Source organism: Grammomys surdaster, unplaced genomic scaffold (genome assembly GCF_004785775.1).
Source record: "Grammomys surdaster isolate TR1022 unplaced genomic scaffold, NIH_TR_1.0 362, whole genome shotgun sequence".
NCBI lineage: Eukaryota > Metazoa > Chordata > Mammalia > Rodentia > Muridae > Grammomys > Grammomys surdaster.
In genome coordinates this window covers 1,440,276-1,461,957 of record NW_021604781.1, presented here as the reverse complement: position 1 = coordinate 1,461,957, position 21,682 = coordinate 1,440,276, and the positions used below count along the sequence as shown (strand labels likewise).

General features: G+C 45.9%; 1 protein-coding gene and 1 long non-coding RNA gene across 4 annotated transcripts in view; one reads left to right on the top strand and one right to left on the bottom strand.

Annotated features, from left to right (window-relative positions):
* LOC114631475 overlaps positions 1-697 on the bottom strand; it is a 4,689-nt gene extending 3,992 nt beyond the window's left edge. The window contains exon 1 of the long non-coding RNA XR_003712965.1: positions 592-697. This is a non-coding gene — a long non-coding RNA (uncharacterized LOC114631475). The remainder of the gene's footprint in view (positions 1-591) is intronic.
* Slc46a3 (solute carrier family 46 member 3) lies at positions 610-20,826 on the top strand. 3 transcript variants are annotated; one of them, XM_028779837.1, is made up of 6 exons: positions 610-702; positions 5,896-6,108; positions 12,596-13,466; positions 15,081-15,164; positions 19,428-19,584; positions 20,090-20,826. In XM_028779837.1, exons 2-6 carry the CDS (start codon positions 5,920-5,922, stop codon positions 20,169-20,171), a joined length of 1,383 nt encoding a protein of 460 aa, XP_028635670.1. In that variant the 5' UTR covers positions 610-702; positions 5,896-5,919; the 3' UTR covers positions 20,172-20,826. The 3 variants fall into 3 exon arrangements, with proteins under 3 accessions (XP_028635670.1, XP_028635669.1, XP_028635668.1); XM_028779836.1 differs by lacking the exon at positions 610-702 and adding an exon at positions 5,149-5,236; XM_028779835.1 differs by lacking the exon at positions 610-702 and adding an exon at positions 5,257-5,464.
* The last annotated feature ends 856 nt before the right edge of the window (positions 20,827-21,682 follow it).

Here is a 21,682-nt window from a genome sequence, read left to right as displayed (position 1 = left end):
CACACACCACACACACACCACACACACACCACACCACACACACACACACTACACACACATATACACCATACACACACACCACACACACACCACACACTCACACACACATACACATCATACACACACACAACACACATACACACCGTACACACTCACACACATACACACACACACACACACACACACACACACACGAATTCAACTCAGCCTGCTAACCTTAAAGCCCCTCCCTCACATAAACCCATTAAAGACTAGACTAGTGTCTTCAAAGACAAAATACTCTCTGGGAACTTTGGGCACACTGTTCTCTGTACTTCACCCAAACAGTGCTATATGCAACTGATCTAGACAGACTTAGTAGACTCAAACCCAGACCGAATGGAAAACCCAGCATGAGTCAGAGCCCCTTCTGAGAGCATCCTGGCCATTTCCCCTGCTGTGGAGGGCAGTAGAGCACAGTGAATTCACTATACACACAAGCCAATCAGGGCTTCTCCTCTGCATGGGAAGGCTATTCATTCATTCTCAAGGGCTCCCTTCCTGGAGAGGTAACTCCCCACGGGGAGTGGGGGTGTTGGGGGAGGGGCTTACTAGGTCCAAAGACTTAGTCCTGCTTCTGAGGAGTCAGGCTGCTGATCCCAGCTTCTAGCTTCCCTCAGCTCTGGGGAAGTGGGAACAGAGACCAGGAAGTCCACCCCTCAGGTATGCTATTATCAAGAATCAGCCACTTCAAAGTGGGACACCTCTGGTTTCTAGCTTCGAGCCTGGTTTCACTTTCTGTTGATTGGTACTTCTCTCTAGGGCCACAAGGTGCCCCGGGTGACATGCGCAGTCTCACACTGTGCTCCTCCCCACATTCACCCTGCAGGCCCAGTCCCTAGGCTGGCCCTGCCCAGACACCACCAGCACCTGCGTTTCTCCTTCGAGGTGGTGACTGTGCATTTCTGACAGAAAGCTTCCTTAGGGCTATCCAGGCCCCATAGAAGTAATAACTAATGTCCTTGCTGTGTTTTATACAAAAGAAAGAACCCAGATATGTTTGGTAGACTGAGCTGTGGTGAGATGGGAGAGGTGGCTCTGCAGGCCCAGGCTGAGGCATCCATTCCCCCTGAGGTATCAGTCAAAAGACAGACACAGTACAGAATAGAGTCTATTTAGAGCATGGGAAGTAGAGACAGAGAAAAGCAGAGAGTGTGTGTGTGTGTGTGTGTGGGGAAGATAGTAGGAGAGAGAAGAGAGGAGAGGGGAGAGAGGGAGACAGAGAAAGACAGAGGCAGAGAGAGGAGAGGGGAGGTGGAAGAGAGAGAGAGAGAGAGAGAGAGAGAGAGAGAGAGAGACCTGCTAGGAATGCGTGGAGAGAGGGAGGAGGGAAAGAGGGGGAGAAGGGGCAGAGTAAGAGGATAAGAGAGAGAAGGGACAAGCAGCCCCTTTTGTAGTGAGCCAGGCATGCCTGGCTGATGCCAGGTAACTGTGGGGCAGAGCCTGGAAGGAATGCTAACATCCTTAAAGTGGAAAGTCCTGATTTCCGATTGTCCTGGGAATGCCCCCCACCCCTTCCTTTGTGTATTTGTCCATCTCTTCTCCAGCAGCCTTCAAATGTTGCTTTCTAGTGGACATCAGCAAACTCCCCACCTTCGTCAAGCCAAGGACCTACTCAACCTAAATGCCTCAAAGCCAAGGTGCTCACAGGCCTTAGAGCCACACACAGAAAATAGGCACAGATGATAAAGCTATATGTAGAATATAAAATATTCACTGTGCTCACAGTGATCAAAAAAATCCCGAGTGATGTCCAACACTGTTTCTGCTGACTGGACATGTGGGGGTCCTCATGGACACAGGAAACAGGAGGCTGACAGATTATAAGGAAGATGGTTATCTGTTGAGCAGCACCCCTACTCCGAAAATCCAAAATGTCTCAAAATCGAAAATCTTCTGAGCATTGCATGCCCCAAATTAGAATATTTCCTACTTTAGATTTTCACATTAGGGATATTTAGCCAGTAAACTATGAAAATAGTGTTTTTAAATACACTTCCTGACCCCTGAGATCAGAAACAAGATATGCTTTTTGTTCCAAGCCTTTCGATCGATAAGGGGGACTCGGTCTATTCCAGTGGAAGCTCTGGGTGTTGGGTGTAGGAGAGGGTGGGTGATGTGTTTTATAAAACCAATGATATGTTTTGAAGAGCGTGGTATGGTGCTGTGGAGGGGGTACCTCAGCGGGCCCTTGCTGAGGCATCCCTCTCCCTTAAGTAGAACAGAGTTTATTTGGGGGCATGGGAAGGGGAGTTGAGAAGGGAGTAAAGGCAGAGAAAGGGGTGGTGGTGGAGAGGCTGGCTGGAAACACAGAGAAGGGGGAAGGGGAAGGTGAGAGAGAAAGAGAAAGGGGTCAGAAAAAGAAAAGGGTCAGAGTGAGAAGAGAGGCCAAACAATCCCTTTCATAACAAGCCAGGCCTACCTGGCTGTTGCTAGGTAACTGTTGGGTGGAGCCTAGGAAGAACAACGTTGGTTTGAGAAGTGGGGTGTGGGTAGCCTGTTCCAGACAGCCCAGTCGCAGGCAGGACTGTGGGAGTGAGGGTGAAACTGTGGACTGCAGGAAGCAAGCTCTCAGAGGAAGCTGGAAAGGGTCTCCCTCAGCATCAAGGCCAGATCTGGTCCTGAAATGTAAACAGAATCTTTTGATCTGTTTCTAAGCAATGGAGATCAAGAAAGAGAAGTTACAAATTCCTCAACTAGATAAAGTCAGGTCTCTTTAGGCAAATCATTGACCAAGTCATATGATCCTGCTACCTTTGCTGTCTACAATCTGTGCTCAGGACAGTGTCATAGTGCACTCTTATCAGCTCTCTGTTGGCCATGTAAGGCTTGGTGTAACTGGGAGGGGGTTCTCATCACACCTTAGTCAATTTGATCAGAAATGAAAAGTCACACTCCTTTTGAAAGCACAAGCTTGCAGTAGCCATGGTTTGTTTTGATGTTTTCCTTTAGAACATGGCCCTATCCTGTACAGCATGGGCACTTCTGTACTTAGTGTGTCTACTCTGGGGAGCACTCCACACTCCTCCACACTCCTCCACAGTGCTTCTGTGTGGGGGTTTAGGGTGGAGTGCAGGCATGCCGCAGCATGTGTAGGGAGGTTAGAAGACAGGTTACAGGAGTCAGTTCTCTTCTTCTACCATGTGGGCTCCAGGGTTTGAACTCAGGTCCTTAGGCTTGGCAGCAAGCGCCTTCACCCGCTGAGCCATCTGGTCAACAATTTAGTCCAAGTCTTTTTTCATAAGTCTAACATATTAAAATAGTCATGGTAAGTAAGACTTAATATGATAGTGTTCAGAAGAACCTCCAACACCTGTGTCCCTGAGTGAACAGGAAGTGAAGTTTCCTGGGACCCAGAGTGGACACGCAGCTCAAGAGAAGGTTACTGTCCCTGGGGTAGTAGATCTTTGAGCGTGATCTTGGCCTCCTTGATTTTTATTTGAAGACAAGTGTCTGAACTGAACATGTCACTCCTTGTGATTAAGATCATTAACAAGGGGAGCTGGAGAGATGGCTCAGAGGTTAAGAGCACCGACTGTTCTTCCAGAGGTCCCGAGTTCAATTCCCAGCAACCACACGGTGGCTCACAACCATCTGTAATGGGATCTGATGTCCTCTTCTGGTGTGTCTGAAGATGGCAACATAAAATAAATATTTTTTTAGAAAAGAAGATTGTCAACAAGAGGTTGGAAATCAACCAAACTCTGTAGATCAGCTAGCAGCAATATTTAGGCATATGAAGATTGTACAATGCTGTAAAATTGTCAGAAGTATAATAACATGGAGCGCTGCTTCCTCAATACTCCCTGTGGTTTTCTGGGGTCATCAGATTGCCATCTCTCCAGTACAGAATGCCCTTTACTAGTTAGTCAGCTTCTTTAGTGGCCCTTCCCCCTCTGAAGCTGTTCCAGATCTACCACTTCATCCAGTGGCTGCGATCCTAAAATCTGGGGCTGGAGAGAGGGTGGCTCAGTAGTTAAGAACATGTACTGGCATGGCACCAGTACTCTCGTCTTGCCTAGACGACAAAAACGGTCCATATTCTGGACTGCTACTCCTTTATCAATGTGGCTCCGGCCTACATCTGACCTTGACCTCTAGATAAAAGTAAGAGGCGTAATTGCAGGATTGTCCCCACTTCCTGACCTAACCACTCCAGTCTTCCTTTTTTGGACAGGTCCTGAAATCACAGAACTTTTGTTTCTCGTCTGTTTGCTTCTCTTCCTCAGGAAGTAATACTCTATCCGCTGCAGGTGTGTTCCAGCTGTGGGTGTTGGCGGTCATTAGAGGCATTCCCCCTGTCTAGAGGGTTGCTGTGGTTATGTGAGACTTGTCTTCTTGACAGAGAAAGAAGCGACATTCAGAGAGATTTAACAATCCCCTCCCGCAGCGAGGCGGGGTTCGGAAGGGGGGGTGGCTCGAGAGATGGCTCACTGATGGAGAATTACTGCTCTGGATTCCATTTCTATGCCCTCAGAGCAGCTCACAACTGCCTGCAACACCAATTGCAGGGGAATCTACCACCATTTCTGACCTCTGCACGGGGTGGACATACACATAAAATTAATGATTACATAAAGTGTAATAAATATTTCTTTTACAATTTTCCTTCCTCTCGTTCCTCTAATCAACTTCCTGTTCTCTCTTGCATTACTTTGACAGACGCTTGCTGGGTCCACTGGAATGCTATGGGGAACTGCAACCCTAGCGTGTGAGGTTTCCAACCACTTTTTGGTTTTTAATTATTATTATTATTATTATTATTATTATTATTATTATGTGCTTTGGTCAGGGGTCTTGTTATGTAGTTCGACTAGTCCCGAACTCTCGATCTAGATACCAGGGAGATCCGCCTATGCCTCCGCGACGCTTCAGTGAAACCCAATAATCCTATCCAGCTGAACCTTGGCGGAGCTGCCGGGATCACCCAACTTGCCCGGCCACTAGGGGAGATTCAACCTTCGGGGGCGGGTGCAAGAGAATGACTCTGCGCTAGACCAATCCCTGCGGGGGCGCCGGCCTCCAGACCCAATCACAAGCGAGCTAGGGAGGCGGGTGACAGCTCCGGCCGAAGATTACCAGCTCCAAGCTGAGTGATGATGCTCCGCGGCCAAGTCACTGCTAGGGCCCAAAGAACGAGAGTGCGGCGGCGCGGGGAGTGGCGGGGACTGAGTCCAGGGCCACTAGAGACCGAGAGGTGCGCTTATCTCTCTTTGCCTTCTAACAGGGCTCGAGTGCCCCGTCCCAAGGGACGTCCCCCTCTTGCTGTTCAGCTCCACCTCACTGTTCCTTCCTTCGGCTGTCCCCAGCTGGAGGGCCGTGCTGAAAAGCTGGGGGCGCTGCGCCCCGCACTGGGTAACCGAGAACACAGTCCTGAACAGGGTCCCACCTGTGCCTAGCCTAGCAGGAAGACTATAACCGAGGGGTGAGTTTTAAAAACGAAAACAGAAACTCCCCTTCCGATCGGGAGCTGCTTTTTTACGAGGCCCTTAACCTGCAGCCAAAATAAAAACAATTGCGTAACCTCTGGGTCCCCGGCGAACTTCATTGTTTACCTTAAGGGAACCAGCCGGTGCTATTCGGCTCCGCACTGTGAGCATTTACTAAGTGGAGTCGGGGGCTGGGGGACGAGGGTGGGGGGCGGCACTTTGTCCTGAGAGGCCCCGCTCCTCGGAGAGGAATGGAGTACCCTCCCCGGGCAAGGGCACTCTCTCAGAAATCTGGAACTCTTTTTGCTTGCTCATGTTTGTTTATGACACATTGTTCCAACTTCCCCACTTTTGAGAATTTAGCCTCTGGGATAAGAAATCAACTGATGATTTCTATCTCCTGTTTCTCTCCCCCGCCCCCCAATAGACTTGACCTGCCCACTTGAGCAATATGAAGATTACATTCATAGAGCCCGCCATTCTCCTTAGCGCGTTTGCTATGACTCTGACCATGCCGCTGACAGCCCAGTACATGTACCGGAGGATATGGGAAGAAACCGGTAACTACACCTTTGCTTCCAATAGCAATGCCTCTGAATGTGAGCAAAACAAAAGCAGCTCCATCTTTGCATTCCGGGAGGTAAGAAATTAAAACCTCCCATCCTGTAGTCCACAGGGAATGGAAACAAGTTCCAAACCAAAGAGGCTATCCAGGGCGTAACCACCCCCTCCCCCGCCCCCCCCCCAAAAAAATCAAATCAAGCAACCTTCTCTTTGTTCCCATTTCGGTTAATAGTTCCTCTTAACACCTTTAATCTGGCTCGCTCTAACTCTCTAATGCACCCCCACCCCTGTCCCTACCACACCTCCCCCTTGTGGGACCAGATCTTTTATCTTTAGGAAATCTCACTACAATCTCACCCACTCTCAGTTGGTCTTTTGAAAACAAAAGTCTGAAAAACTGGACCAGGGTCAGCTGTTGCCGTGGGGTGGGGCAGCATTGTTGAGGTCAGGAGGCTTCATTGGATAAGATGAGCTGGGGTCCCTGGAGTTGAGTCCTATGTCCACATCTGGACTGGCGCGTGCTTGCTTTAGCTCTCAGCATCCTAAAACGGTTTAGCTATATATTGTGGGGCCTCCCTCTGTCCTGTGTGTATCTGATAAGAGCTTTGTCATCATTCTCCTGAGCCCTGAGGCAGAATTTGTCAAAAGTCTATCAGGGTACAGGAGATGGCATCAGCTGTTTCTCTACAGGGCTGCTGCGTTTGCAAGCTCAGAACTGCTCTCATTAGGGATATTCTGTGGCAACAAAAAATTGACGCTGCCTTCCCTCGCACAGATGAGAGGAGGCTGTGCAGCTGCCTTCCCTGATCTGAGAGTCTCTCTGTACCAGCAAATGAGCCTGGAGTGAGGACCTGGCAGAGAGCCCCCATGGGAAGGCCTGAGGCCTCCACAGCAGCCCTAAGGTAGCAGGTAGAAGCTGGATGGGGCGAAGTCCAACTGCATGGCCAAGGCCTGTCTTCACTCATGTCCTCCTGCTGAGGAGAATTTTCTTGGAATAGAGCATTTCTAACCAGCTGTGGGGACAGCACAGCCATAAAGAGAAGGATAAGGGCCTCACCAGTGGTTCACTGTCCTCTGTAATGTCTGCTCAGTCCTGTAATACAGCACTCGGGGAGGCTGGAGGAAAAGGGTTATGATTTCAAGGCCAACCTGGTCTACCCTGTCTCAAGGTAATAACAACAATAAAGGGGAAGAAGGATGGATAGACGGACTGACAGACAGAGAGACAGATCGATAGATAGATAGATAGATAGATAGATAGATAGATAGATAGATGTAGGTAGGTAGACAGACAGATGGACACATGGACAGAAGAAGCTAAGTACAAGATTGCATGACTGTGATGTCCAAGGGCCTAGGTTGGATTCCTCAGATCTTATGTATATATTTCAAGATCTGTCTTTTCTAGGACTGAGGTCTCAGGGGCTCATCATTTCTGAGATGGAGTCAGGGATTGTTTTCAACCCTCCTCAGGTGACAGGGGCAAGCCCCCTGCTGCAGTATGTGGGGAGCCTAGGAGGAAAGTACCTGTTGTGTTCTACACTGAAGGAAGGCCCTAGTTGTTGACCAACACCACAGACACACCCACATACACACACACACTCCAACTGCATAGAGCAGTATGATCTCATTTTGCTTTTAGACAAACTTCCAATCAATCTGATGTTTCTTTTTCTTTTTTTTTTTTTTTTTATAATTTTGTGGTGTTTTGTTTTGTTTTTTTCAAGACAGGGTTTCTCTGTGTAGCTCTGGTTGTCCTGGAACTCACTCTGTAGACCAGGCTGGCTTCAAACTCACAGAGATCCACTTGCTTCTGTCTCCCGAGTGCTGGAGTTAAAAGTATGAGCCACCACAGCCCCGCCAAGAGACTACTCATATTCCAGGTCTTGTTCCCCAAAGTTGGTACCCTCAGATCTCTGGTGCTTTCCCTAAGAGTGGGGAAGTAGAAACCACTGCCCCACCCCACCCCCCATTCCCCTGTCCAGCCCTACCCTGCTGCCTATGGCTGGGACAGGACAGGACAAGAAAGAGCCTGACAGGTTCATTTTTGCCTGTATCACTTCCTTCTGGGCTCTTTCAAGATGCTGTCCTTGTATGGCTTCTCAGAAAACACCCTCCTCCATCCGAATCTGAAAGCCTGCCCTCCCGCTCAGAGCTTCCTTTTCTAGCAACTGGCTCTGTTGTGTGATCTTGGCCCCTCAGTTTCCAAATATAGGGCTAGGAGTTTGTATACTGGTCACCTTAAAAAATAAGGAGCCAGCCCTGGGAGAGTACTAGAAAAACAAGATTCCTTTCTTACTACCTCACCCCAAGTGCCATTGTGTATAGAAGGACCTTGTGCATTATGACAGGGAACCCTATCCTGATTGGCCATATTTGTCTGTCTTTCTCGTCCAAGTCTGCATCTTGGTTGCTGTGATAAAACACTGACCAAAAACAACTTGGAAGGGGAGAGGGTTTATTTGGCTTACAGGTTAGACCCCCCCATCATGAAGGGAAAGTAAGGCAGGAACCTGAAGCAGAGACCACAGGAGAGCACTGCTTAATGGCGTGCTCCCCATAGCTTGCTCAGCTACCTTTCGTATGCAGTCAGGACGAGCTGTTCAGGAATGGTACCACCCACAGTGGGCTGGGCCCTCTTTCACCAATCAATAATCAAGAAAAATGCCCACAGACACGGCACAGGCCAGTCTGCTGGAGGCAATTCCTCCTTTGAGGTTCCCTCCTCCAACGGTGTGTCAAGTTGACAACTAAAGCCGACGATGACACATCCCAATAACACACACACCCATGGGCACCTATGCACTAGCATGTAATGTTTCAGGGTGTGGAAAGAAGAATAATCTTTTTTTAAATATTATTTATTTATTATTATTTATATGAGTACACTGTAACTCTCTTCAGACACGCCAGAAGAGTGCATCAGATCCCATTACAGTTGGTTGTGGGCCACCATGTGGTTGCTGGGAATTGAACTCAGGACCTCTGGAAGAGCAGCCAATGCTCTTAACTGCTGAGCCATCTCTCCAGCCCAAGAAGAATAATCTTAACTAAACTTGAAATGGTGGTGCATTGCCTGTAATTCTAGCACCCAGGAGGTAGAGGCCGGAAGATCATGAGTTCAAAGCCAACCTGGGAAACTTAGTAAGACACCCTCAAAAATCCAAGAGGTGAGGATATAGCTTAATGACAGAGGGCTTACTTGGCATGCACCAAGTCTTGGGTTCAATCTTTGTCATCACCAAAAATGTCATGATAAAACTTACCGTACTGAACATCTGTAATCCCAGCACTAGAGAGAGAGAAGCAGAGGGTTACAAGGTCAAGACCAACTCAGGCTACATGAGGAGACCTGCTCTCAAAACTGAAAATAATTAAAGAATAAGCTGAGCTCTCGCACCTATATTTGATATTTGAGAGTCTGTATTTTAAGGGGAAGTCTTATTTTCTAACCCTTTTTATTAACACAGACATATATACATACATATGTGTGTGTGTGTGTGTGTGTAAGTGTGTGTACATCTTAGTATTCTATTGTGTGTGTAAGTGTGTGTACATCTTAGTATTCTATTGCTGTGAAGAGACACCATGACCATGGCAACTCTTATAAAGGAAAACATTTAATTGGGGCTGGCTTATAGTTCAGAGATTTAGTCCATTATTGTCACGGAGGGAAGCATGGTGGCACACAGGCAGACATGGTGCTGGAGGAGCTGAGAGCTCTATATCTGGATCCACAGGCAGCAGGAAGAGGTAGCCACTAGGCCAAGCTTGAGCTTCTGAAACCTAGAAGCCCATCCTCATCGACACACATCCTCCAACGAGGTCACCCGTACTAACAAGTGTCTATGGGGGCCATTTGTACTCAAATCACCACAATATATATGCACATACACACACACACACACTTACAATTTTGCTGAGATTGGAGGATTACAAACTAGTGACTAGCCTGGTGAGAACTTGCCTCAAAAGAAAACTTTATTTTTGCCTTAATCTGTTTTTTCAATGTTCCAAGTTCTTGGAGCCTTGTGACCAGAAGTCTCTCTCATCTCCATGCTTTCCCAGGCAATAGGTTTAATCTCCATGGGGCCGTTACACCATAGTTGGTGCTTTTGGCTAGGAAGTAAAGAAGTGGGTTCTTGCCACGCTTGTTGACTTTTGTAGAGGAAGGAATTTTCTAACCACTTGATACACCCTTTCCTTGTTAAATAATTACTTCTCAAGTAGTAAATTAATAGCAGGTGTCTGATAACAGAGACTTGTTTTTCTCGGGCAACTTTTTTAAAAGGTATTTTTATTTTAAGTGTATGGATGTTTTGCCTGCGTGTGTGTCTGGTGTACAGTGCACTCAGAGGGCAGAAGAAGGCATCAAATCCCCTGAGACTGGTGTTACAGATGGTTGTGAGTCACCATATAAGTGCTGGGAACTGAGCCTGGGTCCTCTGCAAGAGCAGCCAGCGCTCCTAACCCCTGAGCCATCTCTCCAGGCCCATAGTTTGTTTCTTATACCCCCAATTATATAATTCCAGATGGAACTGTTCTCTGAGTTTGTCTTGTTAAAGATCTTGTTTTTTTTTTAAAAAAAAAAAGCAACAATTTTCCCAGACTACAGAGGAAGGCATGGCTGTTCAAGACTGGGTGAGAACTAACTGGAGAAAGCAGAAGACAGACCTGGGTGGACCAGTATAAATGAGAACAGGAACTCTAAGGGGAAGGCCTGCTTGAGAAATTGGTTAAAGGATGACTTTATGTCTATTTACTCAGTAAATACCTGAAGGTTACTGTAAGTACATAAAGATGCACTTATAGAACAGGCAAGATTGAGTACTGAACATGGCCCAGGCCTTGCACTGGGCAATTCAGATGTCTTTCAGTGTTAACCCTCTCAACAAAGTAAGTTTTTATTCCCTCCTGTCAAGAAGAAGCAGTGACAGACACAATCATTTGATAGTATCCTCTACTGCCTGCAAAGTGACAGAGTCCTTATCTCCTTCAGCCATGTGTTCATCCGGCACCCACCAAGAGCCTGCCCTGTGCCCAGAACTGTCCTCGGAGCTAGTGACACTGAGGGTAGGAAGACAAAGATCTGGCTCCCTGTAGGTTAGGTTATAATGGGGCAGGAAAACAATTTTTTATGGCTCATTAATCATCAGGCTGCTTTCTGACAGCATGGGCCTTTTGTTCTTCACACACAGTGTTTCCCATTATAAACATGCCACAGGCCCCATGCATGAATCAGACAAAACTAAGACATGGCAAGCACAATATGCCTTTAACTTTATTTTATTTACTTTTGTGTTGTGAAATGCCATGTGGGTGCTGGGATTTGAACCCGGGTCCTGTGGAAGAGCAGCCAGTGCTCTTAACCACTGAGCCATCTCTCCAACCCCCACAATATGTCTTTATTTTATTTTATTTTATTTTATTTTTTGGTTTTTCGAGACAGGGTTTCTCTTATAGCCTGGGCTGTCCTGGAACTCACTCTGTAGACCAGGCTGGCCTCGAACTCAGAAATCCGCCTGCCTCTGCCTCCCAAGTGCTGGGATTAAAGGCGTGCGCCACCACCGCCCGGCCACAATATGTCTTTAAAAGACTTTTTAAATGATTGTTTTCGTGTGTATTGGTGTCTTGGCTGCATGCATGTATGTGCACTGTGTACCTGCCTAGATGCCTGTGGAGGCAAGAAGATGCTGCTGCTGCTGGATCCCCTAGAAGTGGAGTTATAGAGAGTTAGGTATCACCATGTGGATGATGGGAATCAAACCAGGGTCCTCTGCAAGAACAGCCAGTGCTTCTAACCACTGAGCAATATCTCCAGCCCCACATAATGTCTTTAAATATCCCTAAATTCTTCCCATCAAATGGGAATGTCACAGCTCCCCGAGTGTGTGCCCTTCTGTACACATGGCCTCTTGCCTGTTGTCTTTGTATTCTCGGTCCTTGGCTGCAAGTCTCTTAAGCAATGCAAGACTCTTCTTCTGGGTCTATCTCATTACTTCCATAGTAAATGAAGGAATCTATTCTCACAAGTTCTGTCAGTGAATGCAAAGATTAAAAGGGGGCAGAGGTCTGCTTAGTTAGAGATTACCAAGCAAATATATATGAAGTGTATGTGTTCGCTTCGCTCTTGTGGCCTAGGTAGGAAGACCCATCACCACAGGGGTCATCATCACTCAGGGTGTAGAACAGGAGTCCCAATGGTCTCTCAGAGCAAATGGTTCATGGGGGTGGGGTGGAGTGGAGTGGAGTGAGAGTGGAAGAATACCATTCTGTTGCCAACACCAGAGTCTGTGACACACACGTGTCCTTTGTATAGACAGACACACCAAGGCATACATTTTTCTCTTTGTAGCTTTGAGTCTCTACCCTGCATGGTGTGTGGGTCTCTTGATGAAGCATGGGTGGGTGTGTTACTTTTAATGTGTGCTTTATGAACTGCAGGAAAACTTAATTGGTACTGTCCCCTCACATACCCGCAGCCTCCCACTAATAACCAGAGGCAACACTGCAGTCTTTTTATGGTCACAGAATCTGTCAACCCTTTGTCTTGGTTCTTGCAGGAAGTTCAGAAAAAGGCATCTCTCTTCAGCCTACAGGTAGAAATGAGTGGATTAATTCCCGGTCTGGTGTCTACCTTCATGCTTTTATCGAGTAGTGACAACCACGGACGGAAACTTCCCATGGTCTTGTCATCTCTTGGCTCTCTGGGAACCAGCATTTGGCTGTGCGTGATGTCCTACCTTGACCTTCCTCTCCAGCTTCTGATAGCATCCACCTTTATCGGTGCCCTCTTCGGGAACTACACCACGTTCTGGGGAGCTTGCTTCGCCTACATTGTGGATCAGCAGAAAGAATACAAGCATAGAATCATCCGGATAGCCATCCTGGATCTTATGCTCGGAGTCGTTACTGGGATAACAGGCCTGTCCTCTGGCTATTTTATCCGAGAACTGGGTTTTGTGTGGTCCTATTTCATTATTGCCGTAGTTACTGCAGTCAACCTGACCTACATTTTATTTTTCCTAAGCGATCCCATAAAGGAGTCATCATCTCAGATTATCACTATGTCCTGTAGCGAAAGCCTCAAGGACCTATTTTACCGGACTTACATGCTTTTTAAAAATGGTTCCAGTAAGCGGCGGTCTTTGCTCTGTCTGCTGATTTTTACCCTTGTCATCTATTTCTTTGTGATAATTGGCATCTCCCCGATTTTTACACTTTATGAGCTGGGCCCTCCGCTCTGCTGGAATGAGGTCTATATAGGCTATGGATCAGCACTGGGCAGTGTCTCCTTTTTGAGTAGTTTCCTAGGCATATGGCTATTTTCTTATTGTTTGAAGGATATTTACATTGCGTATATTGGCATTTTTACCACCATGGTGGGGATGTTGCTGGCTGCTTTCGCCAAGACCACTCTGATGATGTTTTTAGGTAAGTTACAAATGTGTCTGATTTTATGGAAAGTGAGTTCAATCTGTTAGGAGGAGGGGTTTACACTCAACACAAAGCTCTCTATGAACCCATCTATTTCAAGTAAACAGCTAGCGTCGCAGAAGTCAACAATCAGAATGCCAGATTTACCAAGATATGACAAATACTCAGAATCAACATGATTTTCCAAATTTGCATTATTTGCCAAAAATATGTTGAGGGACATTTTGTGTGTGTGTGTTTCAGTTCTTGAGTGTAGCTTCCACTGAAATGAGTGTTCCTTTGAATGCTGCACTGGAAAGGGTTGTGGAACTGTAATACAGAATCTTGGTTCAAGTCACTCGTTTCTACCACGAAGGTATTACATCCTTGCCGCTTGCCAGAGAAACAGTTTGGAGGATCAGAATTAGATTTGACTTCCTCCTATATTGCTGGGTGACCTTGGCGTGTTTGTCCCTCTGAGCCCTTCCTCAGGTAGGCACAGGAATGCTCCATTCGGAGGGTTTTATAAAACCCTCCTTTAGCCTTGGAGAACTAGAAAGCACTTAGCACAGTGTCCTTTAGACAGTGGGAGCTATGCCCCTGTTTCACGAAGTGTGCCAAGACCATATTAAATCAACATATGCATGCAAATACTCTGGAAAATGTAAATATGTTATTTTTATATACAAAAGCTAATGCCATTATTTGGCAATGTGACTAAAAATGATTCTATTAAGAAGCGTAGTTTAAAGATGCCTGTGACGGAGCACACCTTTAATCCCAGAATTTGGGAGACAGAAGTAGGGTCTGGGGAGTCCATGTGAGTTTGAGGGCAGTCTGGTCTACCTAGTAAGTTCCAGATTAGCCAGGGCTGTATAGTAAAACCCTCTGTCAAAACAGACAGACAGACAACACACGCACACACATTTTAATATATATAAAATTTAAGAGCAGAGGAAGTTGTGTTTATAATTTCCCACCAAAAAATGAACCAACAAGACAATAAAGAGCCAGCTTACCTATAAAGGAATTTTTAGAGTAAGGGGATAAAATCCCCATGAATGTCAAAATAAAAACATAAAATAAAAATAAAAAACATATAAAAGGAGCTTCAGGGATGGTTCATCAGTTAAGAGCAGGTATTGTCCTTACAGAGGACCTGAGTTCAGTTCCCAGGCTCATGACCACCTGGTCCAGGGGATCTAACACCCTCTTCTGCCCCCATAGGCATATACATATACATGGGACATACACATACATACATACTCACGTTCACATATACATACACAAATGAAAATAATATTTTTAAAATGGCTAGAAGCTAATTAGCAGTCAAAACTTGCTAGATAAGTTATTACATCATTAGAAAAATAGGCAGATGGGTCTCATCTGGACCAAATAGACAGACTTAATACACCTGTACCAAAACATCCATGAATACTACTTGTAGGACCAAAACCAGAATTTTAGAATAAAGCAAGCCTCCGATGACTGGCCTGTTAATCTATTAGGTAAAACTGCAGTTAGCTGGATCTTCAGCTGCAGTGAATCAGGGTGATCATAGGAGGAACTGTCTAGGCAGGAGAGCATCCCGACTCAGCCTGATTTGACTGTATCATTTGTCTCTCTCAGTCAGGATACCGTTCTCTTTCACCATCATGCCACTTTCCGTCCTGAGGTCCATGCTGTCAAAGGTGGTCCACTCCACTGAGCAAGGTGAGTTTACGTTAAAGCCTGTAACAGATGTACCAACTTCAGTCATCACAATCGATGCTTGAAGTGTCTGGGTAGCCTACAACCCTCTTCCTGCCAGGGCCTCCTTTTGAAGGAAGCGCCTAGCTTTGTTAGAAGCTGGCTTATACTCAGGCAGAGAGGCCCTGCTTAAGGACTCTGCTTTAGAAGGCTTCTCTGGCTTTGTCTCAAGCAGAAGAAAAAAGATTTTGGAGTCAGGAGGTTTTTCTCCAACGTGAACTTCAGCTCCCCTCCCCTTTCTAGCTGCAGTCTGGCTACTGGGGCCACTCTGGTTCATGTCTGCTGAGTGCCGGGTTGATCCTCTTCCATGGAATGTGTCCAGCCCCCGTGTACTCCCTCTCCACCAAAGGGGGGACCTGTGGTGACTCCTCATAGGCAGGTCTGTCCTGACCCTGGAGTTGTACAAAGGTGTTGGCACCTGGATGCGAATGATCCCTTCTGAGCTGGACATTGAGGGGAAGTCAAATGCGGTAGACACAGGCTTTGGACAGCTCACTCATTGCTGTCTAGTTTCTAAATGGAACTCTTGAGAAGCCTGGGAATTCTGTGTTTCCATCTGTTGTATCTGGCCTTCCACAGTATAGGCACAACATACTTTATCCTTAGTGGGGTTTTTTTGTTTTTTGTTTTTTTTAGCTAAGAAACCAGTGGCATACATATGAAAATTTCAGTCAAACTTATTTTGCACATTGACCAAAGAAATCATGAAATTAAACCAACTTTAAGTTGGATAGTATTTGCATATAATTTATACATAACCTTAGGCTTTCACCATCTCCAGATGACCCATTAATACCTAAGATGATACAAATATTTAAGTAGTCATTTTACTGTTTGCTGTAGTTTAGGGAATAACGACAAGAAAAAAAATGTTTGTGCACATGTTTAGTGCCTAACTATAGATTTGATGGACAGTTGGCCGAACCTTCGGATGCTGAAGCCCGTGGATACAGGGGGCCATCCATGCTTAGGATACAGGGGCCATCCATGCTTAGGAGGTGATAATAACCTTCAGTTACATTCTTGCCTTGGGCTCCAGAAATGCTTTCTTCTGGGCTTGAATCTGAGGCCAAGCTGGAAACACAAAGCTGGTTCAAGCCGAGGGAATTCCATGGAATGTAATACAGAAGGGTGGGCCGTGTGAAGGCAGCCAGAGAGCTGGCCCAGAGAGAGGCCCAGAGAAGAAGCACCATAACCTGCTTCTTTCCCTTGACCGAGTGCAAGGTGGCCAGCAGGGAAGTCTCCGGTGGCAGATGGGGACACAGAAGACTAGAGCTTTGGAGGTCCAGGTAGAAAATTACCACTCGGGGTAGATAAGAAGAGCTGTAAGAGGGTGCTGGCGTCTATGGTGCTGTCCTCCCTCAGTATCCTATGAATATTGTCAGACTTAGGTGCTTTTCTTGTCTTATATTTGAGTCTTTTTGTTTGTTTGTTTTTTTCGAGACAGGGTTACTCTGTGTAGTCTTGGCTGTCCTGGAACTCAGTCGGTAGACCAGGCTGGCCTCGAACTCAAATCCACCTGCCTCTGCCTCCCAAGTGCTGGGATTAAAGGCGTGTGCCACCACCGCCCAGCTTATATTTGAGTCTTGAACAAATGTTCTTACACAGTATTTGTGAATCACTCCTAATAGCACACTTGTGTTTGTGTCTATTTAGTCAATGCTGGGGAAAACTGCACACTTTGCTCAGGTTTAAAATATGACAATTGGTTCTTGGCGCTCATAAACTGAAGCTTTGTCTTCCTCAAAGGCCTTCATAGACTGTGTTGTGATGGTTCTTGTCTGAGGGTTTTACTGTTGTGAAGAGACACCATGACCAAGGCAACTCTTATACATAAACCATTTCATTGGGGCTGGTTTACAATTTCAGAGCTTTAGTCCATTATCATCATGGTGTGAGCATAGCAGTGTCCAGGCAAACACGGTGCTGGAGGAGGAGCTGAGAGTTTTATATCTTGATCAGAAGGCAGCCTGGTGGAGACTCTCACTCCACGTTGAGCAGAGCCCGAGCACTAAACCACCTCAGACCCTACACAGTGAAACACTTCCTCCCACAAGGCCACACCTATTACAAGGAGACCACACCAAATGGTGCCACTTCCCATGGGCCAAGTATAGTCAAACCACCAGTTATCTAGAGAGTACTTAGGAACAGTAAAAGCGCCATGGACAAACAGATCTGTGTTTCTCTGATGGGACACCTAAGGAATAACAACCAAAGAAAAATAATCTAGTTAAGAGGCTGAGAGATGGCTCAGTGGTTGAGAGCACTGGCTGCTCTTGTCAGAGCTGGATTCTGTTCTCAGCACTCAAATGGTGACACAGAACCATCTATAGTAACTCCAGTTCCAGGGGACCTAATACATTCTTCTGGTTCCCATGGGCACCAGGCATGCATGTGGTTCATAAAGGCGCAGGCCAAACATTAATATACATAAAACAAATAAATCTAAAAATGATAATTATAATAATTATCGTGTTCCAATCCCTGAACTAAGAAGTATTTTAGATAGTGGCCAAATTTCAATTATCTTAATATATTCCCAATCCTTTATTTTTTTTTAAAGATTACTTTGGGAATATATGATGAACTTTAAGTGATCAAGGGAGAGGGGACAGATCACAGAGGCCACCAGGTGTAATCACTCTCTGCTAGCTGAAATCTGAGTGTTCAGAGGCTGGGGCACAACTCAGTGGGAGAGCACATGCTTGAGAAATCGGAAGAGAGAGAAAATAGCATTTTGGTAGTGTTTCTGAAAATCCCTGTGTTTTTAAAATGCTTCTGACCTAGACTTGCTGTCTTGCTTTGGGGACACTCACAAACTCATAGTGAGTATAAATCAGGACACCGTAATAAGATGGTTCTGATTTCTGAGTTGCTTGATTTTTTATTTTATTATTTTATTTTTATTTTATTTTTTCGAGACAAGGTTTCTCTGTATAGCCCTGGCTGTCCTAGAACTCACTCTGTAGTTGATTTTTTTTTAATAATTCTTTTTAAAGATTTATTTTATATCCATGGGATGTTTTATCTGTATGTACATCTTATCTGTACACAAAAAGAAGTCATCTGATCCCATGAAACTACAGTTGTAGATGGTTGTGAGCCACCATGTGGGTGCTGGGAATTGAACTCAGGACCCCTGAAAGAGCAGCCAGTGCTTTTAACCACTGAGCCATCTCACCAGTCCACTTGATTTTTTTTAAGTCGATGCTCACTCTGGATGTATTTGATCCAGCTTATGTCTGCAACTATTCAACACGTTGGCTTGCCCAGAGAAGTCAAGCAATAAGCTAATGCTATTATGTAATAGCATACTGTAGCAGACAGATGGCACCCGGCCTGACCTTAGAGAATGGATCAGAACCAGCACTGTACAGTCAGGTTTTTGTACTGTAGCACTATTCTAGGGAATAGCAAGAAACACGAACAAAATAGTGTAACTAAGCAAGTAGGAAAGCCAGTTAAACCAACTCTGTGCATCTCCATAAGTCATGAGGACAGTACACCACATGCTACTGGGTGACTGATGAGCAGAGTCCTGAGTTAAACCTTTATTCATTTATTTAACATGTGTTTATTAAGTGGCTACCATGCACCAGGACAGCTGGGCCCTGAGTACCTCACAGAAGCAGAACAGACATGCACATGAAATTGACAGAGCTAGAGCTCAGATAGGAGATACGTAAATGTCCACACAGGAGTTTCCATCTGTGGAAGAGGTAGCTTGAGACTGGGAGGAGACACTGCAGTCTCCAACTGAGTCAGCTGTTGGTACCTTTGTCAGCTTTCCCATGGAGACATCAGAGCTCAGCTATTTGGGGGTGTCAGCATTTCTCCCAACAGGTCCACAGTGAGCACCTTGGCTCGGATTGTTCACCTCCAAAATATATCCGTGACTTCGGTGGGGGTTGGGGGGTATGAAGTTGTTGAGACAGGCTCTCAAGAATGACCTTGAATTTCTGATCCTCTTGAGCACCGGGATTAGGAGTGTGTGCCACCACACCTGGCTTGTGCTATGCTGGCTTCTTTCATGCTAGACAAGCAATCTGCCACCTGAGTCACATCCCCAGCGCCTTCTCAAGGATATTGAGGGGATGGATTTCGTTCACCAAGTCAGACCCCATTGCTGTCTTCAGTGAACAAGTTCTCTTGGTTCACTATCAACTTATTTTGTAATTCAGTGTTTTCTTTTTCTTTCTCTCTCCACCCCTCTGCCCCAAACAGGTGCGTTGTTTGCTTGCATAGCTTTCTTAGAAACACTTGGTGGAGTAATTTCGACCTCTGCGTATAATGGGATTTACTCAGCCACTGTTGCCTGGTATCCAGGCTTCATCTTTCTGCTGTCTGCTGGCCTCCTGGTCCTCCCAGCCGTCAGCCTATGGTAGGTAACTCTCTCGTCATTCCATCAAAGGGTGACTGAGTTAAATGAACCGTCTACCTCTACCAGCAAAATGATACAGGCTCTTGACATTTTGCTTCAGAGGATGCTTTTCTCAAGAATTATCGGTCACAAATATACCTGTCAGTAACTTGAGAACTTAAAATGAGACAGTGCCATTGGCTGTTGAGAACTGTGTGTGTGTTTTGGGGTGGTGGTGGCCTTAGGTCACAGACATAGAGGAGTCATTTTATGGGACTCTAAGATTCCACAGTATAAATAACAACTGAGTATCTTGGGGATGTGGGAGAGAGAAAAATCTCAAGGAGTTTATTTTATTAATTTTAGAACACTATACATAACAAATCAGTGAGGTTCAAGATGCCAAGATATACCTGCTACACAGAACTTGTATAATTTATTAAAAGCTATGTATGGGTGGGAAAGACAAAATCTTGGTAACTTATGTATCTCTTAACCCATTCCAAATTCTTGTTTGTTTTTGTAGTGGCATCAAGTGCATTGGCTGGGAAGAGGGAAGCTACACACTGCTCATCCACGAAGAACCCAGTGAGCACACAGCAGACTAGTGACAGTCAGCGGCAATGCACGTCCCTGTGCAGGACTCCTGGAGAATATAAACTCCACAATCAGAATTTCACTAGCAATCCATGTGACAAAACCCTGTCTCCTAAGCCAAGTGAGTTGGGAGGATGCACCCAGCTCTGCTGCTTCTTGAGCCACCCAGCAGCACACTGTGTTCTTCAAAGAACAGGTCTCAGTACTGTCACTTCTCCATGGACCAGAGAAACACAGTGGAGAGCAGAGGAAGGCTCTCGAAACCTTGCTAAAACTTAAAGCAATAACTTCACTGACATGCTCCAGTCTGCCATGTGGAGACCGAGGAGTTCTGACCTCAGCCTCTCCGTCTGCACAATGGGCTTGCTGGCCTCTCAGGGATTTTGAAGACATAAAGAGGAATTTTTATTTGGAATAATCACTGGTATGGAAATAATGTTTCAGGCACTTGTAGTTCTTCCTGTACTTGACTGATGTTTTAGGATCCTGTCAAGGTTGTACTAATGGAATGAAAAATCCTTGAACAAGAAGCACCTTTTAAAATTATGTTTTTCACTTTTCCTAGTATTTTATTCAGTGACAAGCCTGATGGTGTTTTTATATGTAATGAAGGGAGTGGGTAGAAGATCAGATTATAAATAAAATTGTCTTAAATTTTAAAACTGAGTTGACAGCTCAGTGTGGTATAAAGTCACACCTTACAGCCTGTTCTCACTCCCACAGCATGGGCTCTGTCATGGTCTACACCCCCGGCAGGGTTTCTCACCTCTGACCTTTCTTGCCTTCCTCCCTCTCAGGCTCCTCACTGTGCTGAGAAGGATGTTTCTAAGACACAGGTCTTATCTTTTCCAGCAACTGTTGCTCAGTAGGGGAATAATGAGACAAGCATGTGACCTCAGCCTGATCCTGCCCCACCCTGAGTCACAACACCCTACACCCATTCTTAGATCTACCCTCGTCCCCCAAACCCACCTCCTCTCCTTTTTACACTGTTCAACGCATCCCTCCTGTCATGTTTGATTAAAACTGTCTTAGCCAAAAAACCCTGCTTTCCCTGTGTGGCCACGGTTCTTGACATGTATCACGTCAAGTCTCTGCAGGACTTCCATAGCCCTTTGTATAAACAAGAATTCCACCTAGCGTTTTCCAATGTATTTTAAGGAGATTTTTAAGTGTGTGACTGCCCTGTCTCCTAAAGCAAGTGAGCTCTGAGGCAGCTCTACATTATTCCTGCGCCATACCCATGCAGTGCCCACAGAGGCCAGAAGAGGGTGCTACACTTCCTGGAACAGGAGTTAAAGATGGTTGTGAGCCACCACGTGGGGGATGGGAACTGGGCAAGAGCAGCCAGAGATCTAACCACTGAGGCATCTCTCCAGCCCAAGGCTGTATTTGTTTCCCTCCTGGTAGGTCTCCTTGAGGACAGGGACAGTCTTTGCTCATGGCATGCTCAGTAGATGTTTGCAAAACTAAATCTGACAGCTACAATGTTTTTACTTTATTTGCAAGAACTGTGTTCAGA

Coding starts and splice junctions, on each gene's coding strand:
- Slc46a3 (XM_028779837.1), top strand. CDS start 5,920: ATGAAGATTACATTCATAGAGCCCGCCATTCTCCTTAGCGCGTTTGCT. Junction 13,467..15,080: donor CACTCTGATGATGTTTTTAG/GTAAGTTACAAA, acceptor TGTCTCTCTCAG/TCAGGATACCGTTCTCTTTC. Junction 15,165..19,427: donor GGTCCACTCCACTGAGCAAG/GTGAGTTTACGT, acceptor TGCCCCAAACAG/GTGCGTTGTTTGCTTGCATA.